At 48.7% G+C, this 13,188-nt stretch overlaps 1 protein-coding gene across 6 annotated transcripts in view; it reads left to right on the top strand.

Annotated features, from left to right (window-relative positions):
- Nucleotides 1–13,188, top strand: part of MICAL2 (microtubule associated monooxygenase, calponin and LIM domain containing 2) — a 906,862-nt gene that overhangs the window by 519,144 nt on the left and 374,530 nt on the right. For all 6 annotated transcript variants that reach the window (XM_086955940.1, XM_086955941.1, XM_086955938.1 and 3 more), the window contains one exon: nucleotides 4,653–4,839. In XM_086955940.1, coding sequence (XP_086812066.1) covers nucleotides 4,653–4,839 — 187 coding nt within the window. The remainder of the gene's footprint in view (nucleotides 1–4,652; nucleotides 4,840–13,188) is intronic.

Here is a 13,188-nt window from a genome sequence, read left to right as displayed (position 1 = left end):
CTACCGTTGGTCTGCTTGAATTTTGTCTAACCAGTGCCTAGCAATGTGTTCTGTTATTGACATGCCCCAGTGTTTTGCACCAGGAGGCTCTTTTCTGAAGTGCACAGGGCTTCTAGGATTCAGTAGAGTGACTTTCTTGCAGGTTGGGCATAGACTAGTCCATTACTCCTGTCACATTCCAGTCCTTTTCAGTGGTCACACCCAGGTGATGATATTACAGCAATCAAGTTTTGACTGTGCTGGTGTTCTGCAAAGTTTCAAATGCCCATTAGAGAATAGGACAGGGATTACCCTTCTTAAAACATGTTCAGATGTTCAGATTAGCTTTATTCGATTTTTGATTTAAAATCATAAAAGCAACAGTAAAGCATAGATAAATACATCAAAATTTCATTACATATCAATTGTTAAAAGCATGATTAAATTAATAAAACAAGTCAGCTAATCAATATAGAACAATTCTCTGTCAAAAGAAGCACATATAGAAATAAGGAAGAATCGTACATTAAGTGCAAATTAGTGGAGTAGGGATCTAGGGAAAATCATCAAGCAGTGGTCTATGAAGGTTCGAATCTGTTGGCAGCTAGTAAGCTAGGGGCAATTAGATGCGCGGAGTCCCCCGCCCCAAACATTGTAGTTCTTTACTGCTGTTCTTGGTAATTGGGTAGGTGGAATGCTCGGATAAAAGTCATGTAAGTCCCAGATACGAATTGGGCCATCCCCCTCTTTATACTTACAGGATTGTAAATAAGGGACTATTTTCCTGTGCTTGAATCTATTTAGCACCAAGTCCCCTGGGATGGCTTTTGGCAAAGTGCCCAACCACCCCACCCTCCTAACGCTTAGGATCCCCCATCTAGGTCAGGTGGGAGGGGTCTATTGGTCTGTAACCAAAACATAGCCTTATGTAATAGATCTTGACGTGTTTCAAGTTTTCCGTGAGTTAGTGGTGGGATCCCAGAGACAACGGTCACATAAGGGGCGGCTTCAGGGGGTAAATTAATTCGTGGCATTCTAACAGGTTCAGGTTTAGCCTCAATATGGTTTGGTTGTACAAACGGTATGGTTTGAGAATGCACATTCCTGCGGGAATTCAGTTTGGGTTTTTCCGGGACAGTGAGGGGAATAGGAGGGTCTGATAATACTGGTTTGGTTCTTGATGGAATGTGTGTTTTGATTATAAGTTCAATGCTAGATATCCTGTCCCCCGGATCGTTAATTTTTGCCACCAGTGGTGAAATTAGAGAGGTTAATAAATGCTCAAGCTGGGCCAATAAAGTTGATTGAGGGGATGATGGGCGGTTTTCCATTTTTCCCTGCTCCATATCCCCCGACACAGAGCTAAGGTTGGAGTGGGGCTGAGAGGGACTGGAGCATAGTTTTTGAGTTTTGGCTGGCTTCCCGTTGACAATGGCATCATCGTTCTTTCTCTTAGTGTTGAGCCCACCCGGTGGTGCTTTGGCTGGAGATTGGGGTTTATTAGAGCAAAGGGGTGACATCTGCAGGGTGGCGTTTACATCGTCTGGATTGGTGGCTATGCTTGTAGTGGGTAAAAAATCAGGGATATATTTAGTTCCACACAGGGCATTGAGCTCCTCCCAGATAGACATGGTATGATGCGAATCGCCAAAGTGGGTCGATAGAAATGGTAAGGGGAATCACAGTACCTCTTTGATAGAAATGACAGGGGGGTGGCCCGTCCCGTCCTCCTCGTGCCTCCTCGTGCCTCCGAGGGCCACAGAGGGCCCGCCCTTTGCCCGGGCTCAGCCCGCGCGCGGTCCCGCGACGCGGTCCCGCGACGCGGGGGCTCGCGCTGGCCTTAAGCGCACCTCCGGGGGCGGGGCAGGATGCTGGATGCGCGCCTTCCTGGGCGCAAGGGGTGCTGGGAAGTGTAGTTCCCGATCTACCGCCTCGCTGCGGTGATCGGGAAGCGGCAGGTAGCAAGGTCCGGTGACAACAGGGGAGCAGCGCTCTGGCTGCAACTGTCCACAATCCCCAAAGGTGACCTCCCAGGTCAGTGAATGGATCAGGTCCCCCGCTCCCCCGGGGCTCACGCTGGCCTTAAGCGCACCTCCGGGGGCGGGGCAGGATGCTGGATGCGCGCCTTCCTGGGCGCAAGGGGTGCTGGGAAGTGTAGTTCCCGATCTACCGCCTCACACATTGAGTTGAAGCTACTTTCCCTTGGCTGTTTTAACGATCTGCAAGGTTTATGTGAGATTTTAAAGTTATTATAACTAGCACCCTAGCTCTTCTTGCCAGTCTGCAAGAAACACATTGGGACATGGAGAATAAAAAGTTGCTGTATTTTTCTTCACACCTCAAAACATTAAATTGCTCATCTAGTACTTATTTAGGTTGAGGTAGTTCTCGCAATTCTCATTGATGTGGATCAAATAGGCTGTGATGTTTCTTGACTGTCTAAATCCCCAGAACAGCCTGTCAGGCAGATTTATATTTGAGTGTCATCACCCCATAATTGCTGGTCCTCAATAATTTGGGCCAGGGTTCACACGAAAATGATCTATTAGTGTGGAGGCATGTGGAATCTGCATATTACTTTTTCTGTGAAGGATTTATTTGATCCAGTACTTATGAGCTGGTTTTGGTGTGGAAGGATTTCATAACTTGTAAGGCACTCCCTGTTAAATCTCATCCAGAAGGAATGTCTTGCAGCATCCTTGCCACCAAAAGAACCACAGAGGATTTGTTCTACCAGACTTCCTTCATGGAAGACACAGAGGAGATCCTCTCTCACCTATTGGCCACTTTTTTTCTCATTTGCCCCCAGGTCTAAAGTCATGGTCTTCATCCTGTAGTAATGTAGTAATGTAAAAGTTAGTACATATTCTTGTGGTTGCCTTGTTTACTTCAGTTAAAAATATTGCTTCAATGCAGAGGATTGAAATAAGCCTACAGTTAGATGGGCCATTGAGGTCTGCAGAATGTTTCCTTAATAATGCTGTGATCTGCGAGCGGAGGTCAACAAGAACACAAGCGGCTGAAGAGCTCATGGAATGTGATTTGCATTCTACTTGGTGGTCTGCAGTGGATTGACTGCAGCCCGTTCTGTCTCCAAAGGGGTCATGTATTGGGCGCCCAGAAGTAAGAGGCCACCTGTCAGACCAGATTTCAGACTGGATTATTTTAGGGCCCTTCTCCCTACTAACGATACGTTTTCGACATCGAAGGTCTTTCTCAAGCTTGGTGCAGCTTATAGACTGAGGGTTGTCCACTACAGACTAAAAACATCGAGTGCTTACCTTTGGTGGACATTCTTCTGCTGGTGATCACTGATTATTACATCTTTTCTATGTCCCACCTTACCTGCGCAATGTCATAATGTGGCTATTGCTTGGACACTTTCTGGATCATTGTAACTTTAGTAATGTGAGCTTCTGCATCTTGCCTGCTGCTCAGAAATAGCAATTATTACTTGCAGCCCTCCCTGTAGGCAGTATTTTATGCATGCGTGTGGCTTACAGCCATGCAGTGTATGTATGATTGATACAATGGCACATGCCACGCAATCTCTCTACCTTGTTTGGTATGTTTACTGTACAAACAGCGCACAGCATGTGGTTGTGTTCCATACATACCACCAAGGGGGAATCGCAATAAAGTGTAAAGTTACCGCCAAGTAATAGTACGTCTACACGTGTACATTGCGTATTGTGAATAGCGCCACTAGTGCCGATGTATGGTATGCTGTGTGGAAAACATCTGTACTGGGACCGAAAAGAGGCAAGAATCGTTCAATATATGAGATGCTTTGTCCGGCATTTTAATATAGTGCTGAGCCAGTGTTTCTGCAATTCGCAAATAAGCTGATCAATTATCTGGGGATTGCTCAAAGGCTTTCAGCTTGAGAAATTTCTCCCAACCTTCTCGTCAGAATTTCACATCTCAACAAAAAAACTCTATGTAGGCTTTGTCCATATGTTGATGTTCTGTTCAATGATTTCAGCTTTCTTCTTTCTGAAAAAGCATGTTTTTGGCATGCCTCCTCGCGTTTGTAACCGCCCCTATACAAGTGTGCCCCTTTTAACCATCTTCACCAAAGTTTATGAACCCTTCAGAGTGCCCCAAAGTTTGGCACAAGTTGGTTGTGCGGGTGACCTACTTATACAGTAGCATTATTCTTTTATTTCGAATGTTTGGTAATTAAATGAAATACGGATTCACTATACACATACATTAAACACAGTAAGGACTGAAAGCGAACACTACTTGAACGTCATTTGGAATAGCAAAAGGGAAGTCAGTAGCAGAAGAGGCCGGCACAGGTAAGGGCGGGGAGATGGGGCAGAGTGGAGGGGAAAGTCAACAGACGGCAGGCTACTTCAAATGAAATACAAACATAAATAAAGCACTCACCTTGCGCTCGCTGACTCGGCGATGAGGCAAGTACAAGGAAAGTGGTTTTATTTTATTTTTTATTTAATTTTAACGAATACGTCGTCTGCCGACTCCCCCTTCACACCTTGCCCCAACACCTGTGCCGGCCGCCACTCGCCAGCAGGGATGGATGATTCTCTCCCATTTTTGGCAGAAGTCTTGTATCTCCAAACTCTTAATAAACCCCTCTCTGAAATGCAAAGTGCGGCTGAGACATTTTATGATACAAAGTACGTTTTATTTTCTTTCTTTTTTAGGCATATTTGTCCAGTCGCTGGATGAGGCAACCTCGCCCAAAAAGTTCAGAAATGTATCTCAGCGCCATGAGAGCAGGGGTTCGTCGGCGTCTTCCGAATGGGCATCTGTCAAAATTATTCCTGAGGAAGAAATGACAGATCACAACCTGCTGGCAGTTCGGGTCATGGTGACTACTGACGGGAGCAGGTACTGCAGCTAATATTAAACAGAGTAGGGACCCAGATAGTATTGCATTGTAATTAAAAAAGATCACTTAGTAAAAAAGAGAAAACTGTGTGTTACAGTCAACTTGCTAGCAATAAAGGTAGGCCTGTTTAAGATGCTGTATAGGAAATTATAGACTTTGGGAGAGAGGGGTGGGGGAGAGTGAGCAGACCCAAAAACCATTGAAGTGTGAAAAAGGCCGCTTTATTGGAACAGGTGCACATTTACAAATACACAAACTCGGCAACCGCCTCACAATCTAAACCACAACCAAGATTTTGTTTGTTTTATTTCAAACCCCAAACCCCGCCCCCCCCCCACACCCTCCATCACACCCGCCCCTACCCGTACATACCCAACACAAAAACCATACAAGCCCCAATAACATTATAACATTATAACATCACCTTATCAAATACAAAATATCACATCACCGATTATAAACCAACTGATCATATCCCCCGACCCATATTCTCCGAACCCCACCTCAATCAGTATGAAATATCCGATTACAACTAACGGGTCCAAACCTGGCCCAAAACTGACAATCACATAGCAAAACCGCCACGCACCTGTCCCAAGCGACAAAAGAACAACGCCAAACTCCATGCACACATGTCCCAAACAGCAGCCAAAAGAGAAAGAAATACAAGAAACAACCCCCAAAAGAGGGAGGGAGGGAGGGACAAAAAATTCTAAGCTCAACCGGCCACCAGGTCACCAAGCCCAAAATGGTGCCCGGAGAAGGGAGCCCCGCCCATTTATAGGGGGCCGCACAATACAACTAAAAACCAGCCCAAAAAACGCCCAAATAGAATCTGCTAGAAGAAGTACCCCACCCAAATCTCCCAAACCGCCCGGGGGAGGAGACCTCCCAGGGGTCGGCTGCCCTCCCCCAAGCCCCCCTTGGGAGAGAGGGGTGGGGGAGAGTGAGCAGACCCAAAAACCATTGAAGTGTGAAAAAGGCCGCTTTATTGGAACAGGTGCACATTTACAAATACACAAACTCGGCAACCGCCTCACAATCTAAACCACAACCAAGATTTTGTTCGTTTTATTTCAAACCCCAAACCCCGCCCCCACCCCACACCCTCCATCACACCCGCCACCACCCGTACATACCCAACACAAAAACCATACAAGCCCCAATAACATTATAACATTATAACATCACCTTATCAAATACAAAATATCACATCACCGATTATAAACCAACTGATCATATCCCCCGACCCATATTCTCCGAACCCCACCTCAATCAGTATGAAACATCCCCCGACAATATCCGATTACAACTAACGGGTCCAAACCTGGCCCAAAACTGACAATCACATAGCAAAACCGCCATCCAGAAAGCCGTGGGGTGAAAGACTGATTCGGAGAGAGCCCCACCTTTCTGCCCCCCCACACAGACCTAAAAACAGGGGGGGGGGGGACCCAAAAAGAGAAGGAAAGACAAAAACCTACAACACAAACGACCACTTATTCACCGACAAACTGTTGCACAGTCAGACAGCGAGACAAAACCTCCCGCAGCTCCAGCAGATATAAGTCCATACCCATCCGGGACAAATGAACACCGTCCCCCCTGAAAAATTCCACCGCATCATATTTGATGTCACTATGAACGATACGACCGAAACCCAAATCCCTGCAGAAACGGGAAACCTCCAGATTCACTTTCCTCCGAGATTTATCCACCGCCTTCGGTTTCACCGCATTCCTCCAAACCCTCCTTGGCACCAATTCTGTCCACAGAACATGACATCCCGACCACTGTTTATGCAATAAGGCCAAGTCCTTTTTGATCGCCCGAAGCAGAACAACCCCCTTTACGGAACCCAAGTCATTTTCACCTAAGTGAAGAACCAACACATCCGGGCAAACCCCCCCTACTAACCAAGAATTCAAAGCAGGGATCAGTTCCTTCCATAACATACCCCCTCTACCCTTCCACACCACATTGAACAAACGATCATTGAAACCCAAGGATGAACCAAAATAACTTTGACGAGCTTGCACTTGAGCTCTCTTAACGAAGGAATGGCCCACGATCCACACCGTAATGAAAGCAGCCCGAGGACCAGCCACAGAACCTGAAAAAGAAAACAGAATCAGACAGGCAAAACAGATGAAGACGCCAGCGCTCCAGCAGCCTCATTTCGAACATAGCACCGAAAGCAATCAGAAGTCCAGCGCCCCAGGCCCATGATCTCCTCCCTCGACCAGCCCCTGTGGAAGGCCTCCGTGGCCGCCCCAATCCTGAAGGAGTGAGTACCGTATAATGACCCATCTAAACCAATATGTCGCAGCGCTTTCCGCAGTACCATGCGCAGTTGATAATTCGACACACATGAACCATTTAAATGTCGAAAAACCTGAAGGTCCAATAACCCACCCGACATTTTCTTCCAACAAAGAGCCCATCGTAAAGGGCACGTTTCCGGAGGGGATACCGCTTCTAACCAAACACCTTTTCCCATACTCCTCTGATCTGTTTTGGAGTGGGATAGCCAAATGTGGACCCCCCTTACCGACAGGTGAACATCCCCCCACAGAAGACCAGGAGAGGACTTGTTGCCTAGCAATTCAGACACACGAAAAGCTCCAAAAAACATCCACACCATCAACGTGGCGAACAAACACGCTTCCACTCTATCAGAACACACAGCCGGAAGTACAGAAATCACCTGAAACAGCTTCTGCCACGACAAAGGAGATCGCAAAGTACGAACAGCACCTCTCTCTCTAGACCACCCTTCCAACATTCTCCTACCCAACTCCCCAGCCGACGGAGAGTAACCCCACAAAAGCTTACCCATAAAAGAAATACCCGCTAGTTTGCCAGAAATAGTAATTCTAGATAAATTCCTGTCCATCATACACAAAATGAACTGAACCACATCCTCAGACCGTTGCCAATCCTGCTCCCTCCAACACGCACCCGACTCCAAAAACTCTGTCCAGGCTAACTCATACGCTGTTCTCGTGGAAGGAGCCAAGGAACCTAAAACCAGGTGAAGGACCCGGTGTTGCCTACCGTCCACAGGTGGTCCGGCATGGGAGTCGGCTCCTCGTTTGCCTCCAAAGCAAGCCCACGGAATCTCTCCCACTGTGAACGAGACAAAGCATCCGCAATGTCATTGTCCACGCCAGGAACGTGCAGGGCCCGAAAACAGATATCATGTTTCAGACATCCCAACACAAACACTCGAAGGAGCTTCAAAATCTGGGGATCCCTGGCCGACTGTTTGTTAATTACCTGGACCACAGCCATATTATCGATCCGGAAAAGAACCTTTTTGTGGGCCAGATCCATACCCCACAGAGTGACAGCAACAACTACAGGGAAGAGTTCCAGAAAGGCAATACTTCTGCCACCATTCTTCCATTGTACCGGCCACTGTTGGGCACACCACCTTCCTTGCCAGTAAAGACCAAAACCCTCACTTCCAGCAGCATCAGAGAAGATCTGTACATCCCAACACCAATCCACCTCCCGACACAAAGGCACACCATTGAAGGAATGTAAGAAGAAGACCCACATGCGTAAGTCCTCCTTCACCCCCGCAGACAGCCTCACCCGATGATGTGGAAGGGAATGACCAGACAAAGCTCTGCCCAACCTCCTACAGAAAGTCCTACCTGCCCTGACCACTCTGCAGGCAAAGTTAAAGTGTCCTAGCAAAACTTGTATCTCTTTCACAAACACTTTCTCTTTTCCCAACATGATTCCAACCAGTTCAAGCATTTTCTGTTTCTTGTCCAATGGAAGACGAGCTTGCATCAAATGTGAGTCAAGCTCGATCCCCAAAAAAGACATGGTCGCGCAAGGACCCATGGTCTTCTCAGGGGCCAATGGTACACCTAAATAACTCATCAATGATTGAAACGATGTGAGAGCAGCTTGGCAAACCAACGAATTGGCAGTACCCACAAAGAAGAAATCGTCCAAGTAATGAGTGACTAATTCATGGCCACTCTGTTTAGTAAACCACCATTGCAGAAACGTACTGAAAGTTTCAAACAACGCACAAGACATGGAACAACAACCCATTGGCAAGGCCTTGTCCACGTACCATTTTCCAAGAAAATGGATGCCCAGAAGACACCAGTCTTCAGGATGGACTGGAAGGAGTCGAAATGCGGATTTGATGTCGCATTTTGCCATCAGAGCATCAGGGCCCGCCGTGACAACCAGTTGCATAGCTACATCCACTGAAGAATAAGATACCGATGCAGCTTCGTTGTCAATGAAATCATTTACCGACTCACCTTCAGGCCATGATAGATGTTGAATGAGCCGGAACTGACCAGGCTTCTTCTTGGGGACCACACCAATAGGGGATACAATTAGGTTCACCAGAGGCCAATCATCAAACGGGCCCGCCATCCTACCCTCACTCACTTCCTTGTCCAATTTTGACTGTACAATGGCAGGGTGTTCGCTTGCCGACCTCAAATTCTTGGACCAACGTCTCAAACGTGGTCCTTCATACCCCATACGAAAACCAACCTGGAAACCCAATAACAAAACCGACCGCAGCTCGGCGGGCTCGTAATCCCGCAAAGCGGCAGCCAATCGATCAGCATTAACCGGTGTACGAGCCTTTGGGCCCAGCGCCGGATGAAGACTTCCCTCCCCTGGGAGCTGGAGGTTGCTGTGGTGCCACGTAAGTTCCTGAACTCTGTTGGGAAACCTGGGGACCCCCGGAAGTCCTAGGACCCCAGCAACGGGAAAACGGATGGTTCTTCCTACCACATTGTGAACATTCGTGACGAAATTTACAGAACTGTCTGTTACAAGTCCCGCTGTTAAAATCCCAACACGTGCCGGTAGGCGACTGGGTGTTAGAGTTGGCCCCCACCCCTCCCCGGGTGGGACGGGACTGAAAGGGACGATATACTAAAGGAAGACCACTGGCTGTAAAAATCGTTTTACCAGAGGCAGACGAACCCATAGTGTGCTGCCAAAGGTCAGTGTCCAACTCGCCCCATTTCGCCTCGGGATCCCAAGCCATACGCGCCCTAAATTCCTCATCATATTGAGCCCAAGCGTAATAATTCCTAGTCAACTGAGCCTTACGGATAACATCCATGTACTTAAATAATGACACGCAGCGCTCAGGGAACTTTTCGCAGTAGACGCTGGCATAAATTAAAAAGGCCGCCGTCCAATTTTCAATAGTCAAAGGTACCTTAGGGCGTTTAGCCAATTCAAACTCCTCCTCCTTGGAACCCTCTTTAGCACGAACCTCCCTGTGTAGCAATTTTAACAGTTCCACATACTCACCGTTCCATATCCTTTCCTTTGTACTGAGCATCAAATGAGCCCCCAAAGGCTTCGTAACACCCATATACGGCAACTTTTTAATTTTTAATTCCTTACTGTGAAGTACATTTTTAGTAGTGCCCAAACCAACAGTGGACGTGCCACTATCCACTTTTTCACCTGTACTGAGTTCATCCACGTTTGTACCCACACCTTGGTCTCTGACAACACGTCCTTTGTATAATTTACCATCTTTTTCAGTAGATATTAAATCTACACCAACACCAATAGAAACCATATTTGGCCGCACGGCCTGAACCACAGTCTCACCTGGGCGTAAAAGAGGCGGTTGACTGGCTTCCGTCCTCCACTCTGTCTGTGCACCGTCGTCCGCCCTCCGAGGAGCCCTCACCGAGGGGCCGAGCACTCGTGGCCTTGACGATTCCGCACGACTCCGAACCACCTGTTCCTGTAACATACTATGAGAAACATTAACATGTCCCCCCCCCAGACACAATCTCACGAACCTCTCCCTCTTCAGGGCTGTCCTCATCATAATCTAAAATCAGCGATTCATCTAACTGAGGAGGGGCAGTGACAACCACCAAAGTCTGTCTCGACTCCACCGTTTTCGACCGACCATGGGCCCTACCAGCCCTCATGCTTGACCTTGGCGGGGATGACGACTGAACCCGTCTATACATCCCCCCGCCAGTACCACTGACGACCTGTTGATTTCCTGTAAAAGATAAGCCAGCATTATAACCACCACGTGGCACAAGAGAGGTCGTGCGTAACCCGCTCCCATGTACAACGTTGGATTCCACCGTCGAGGCTGGGAAGGTCGCGCTGGACCTGGATGCACCGCCCATGTCAAAATCCCTCGTTGGGGCCATCGAGGTCGTAGTAAACCTGCGTGCGATGGCCGCGGCGGGATCCCTCGATGGTATGGGACGTGCCGCGCCAGGCTCCACCCGCACTTCTCCTCGGCGTACCTGGGCTGCCTGCCGCCCTGCCAAGTCTGCTGCCTCAGGTCGAGCTCCCACCTGTAAAGAAAAAGGCCGGACTGGTGTGCCGGGTCCCTTACTAAAACCAACTCTATGAGCAGAAGACAAACCGCCAACACTAAATCCACCACCCCTACCAGTCACCTCTAAACTCCCAGAACCACCAGCTCCTTTTCTTTTTAAAGCATCGCAAAGCCGAGGAGACGGAGGACAAACCTCTTCATCCGAACTAACATCCAACATAGCCTGAATAATCTGCGACGCAGGCCCCTGAGCAGCAAAATCCTGAACCCTCGTATCACCAAAAGAACCCCGAGATGCAGGCCCCGAAACCACTCTCATACCAGGACACTGAAAATCCCCGGCCAACCTATAGAAAGAACCCCCTTCAACCTCATGTTGCTGAACAAAACCATCTCCACTCCCGTCCCCCCCGAGGGGAAGGCCTCCTACCACCTCCGACGGGCGGCAACTCCCCACTGAGGCACCCTCACCATACAAATCCCCTCCAAGGAAAGGAACGTCAGTCCGCCCAGAACCCTCCCCCAAACCCATCTGAGCCCATTCCCCCTCCCCCAAAGAACCGCTACCAACAGACACAGCCTCCCCTCTGATAGACACTGTGGGAGAAAACAATAACGGACTACTCAGATCCCTCCCCAAGGACCGCACAAGCACACCAGAGCTCTCAGACATGACCCCCCCAGGACCTGATACCAAAGGCCGAGCGATGGACAAACCAACCGAACCACTGTCAACCGTTACCGGGACCTGAACCACATGGTGGCGAATAACGCTCAGGGGAGCGACCACCTCCTGTACGTCCTGACCCGCAGCACCCCGTAACGGCTGCTGCGCCACAGGAACCACATTCAAAATGGCCTCCGCTCCCCTTACCTCGGTGACGTCAGCACCCGCCCCCGCGGAGGCCGAAGCTGAACGACGCGTGCAACCACGTTGCCTGGAAGCACGACGGCCTCGCAAAACGGGAGCAGAGGCCGCCCTTTCACGAAAACCAACATTAGAAACCTCCCCCGACACAGAAGGAAAATCACCTTCCCCAACCACTTCCACAAACGAGGCATCCAAAGAAACAGACGGATCCGAAGAACCAGAATCACTCCCTCGACGGGCCCTAGAACCCGCCCGCCGAGTCCTGGAACGACCCCGTTCACTTACCCCGTCCTGCCTCCGGCGTTTCGGAGAATAACACGCTGCCACCACAGCCGACACCCTCGCAGAGGCCTCCCGCTGGGGACGCGGGGCTCGGTCTGACCCCGGTCACCAATAACCAGGTCCAAACGCCCCGCCTCGCTAAGCAGGCGAATAGCCTCCAACACTCGATAATCTTCACCAGCCATAATATCGAATTAGAATAGCTACAAGGAAAATTAACGAACTACCAAAATACTGACAAAAAATTCTAAGCTCAACCGGCCACCAGGTCACCAAGCCCAAAATGGTGCCCGGAGAAGGGAGCCCCGCCCATTTATAGGGGGCCGCACAATACAACTAAAAACCAGCCCAAAAAACGCCCAAATAGAATCTGCTAGAAGAAGTACCCCCACCCAAATCTCCCAAACCGCCCGGGGGAGGAGACCTCCCAGGGGTCGGCTGCCCTCCCCCAAGCCCCCCTTTTGTTGATTGGCTGTGCTTTTGAATGTTGGGAAATGAACAGCTGTGCAGTTAACCCATACAGAGGTATATTTCATGTTCTGCTTTGCAAAAAAAAGGATTCATGTATACACTATTCCCCATGTGCACCAGTTACTGAAATGCATTGCATGGCCTCTTGTGATACAATCTAAAACAATCACTGGCAAAGCCAGTCGTTTTTTGCCAATGCTGAGCATGAACATTAATTGGCTTTATCAAAGCCCCATTCGCCTTGCTAAAAGTTAAGAATATATTGTTTTCTATATTTTTAAGATGGCTGCTGCATGCTCCAATGTGCATTGCATCGTTGTATTGCACATTGAAATGCAGTGGCCATCTTGAAAGTATCAAAAATATAGTTTTATATACTTTCAAAATGACTGCTGTGTTTCCCAA

The sequence above is a fragment of the Lissotriton vulgaris genome, chromosome 2_1 (assembly GCF_964263255.1).
Source record: "Lissotriton vulgaris chromosome 2_1, aLisVul1.2, whole genome shotgun sequence".
Lineage (NCBI taxonomy): Eukaryota > Metazoa > Chordata > Amphibia > Caudata > Salamandridae > Lissotriton > Lissotriton vulgaris.
Note: the sequence above shows the minus strand (reverse complement) of the source record. Positions and strands in the feature narration are given on the sequence as shown.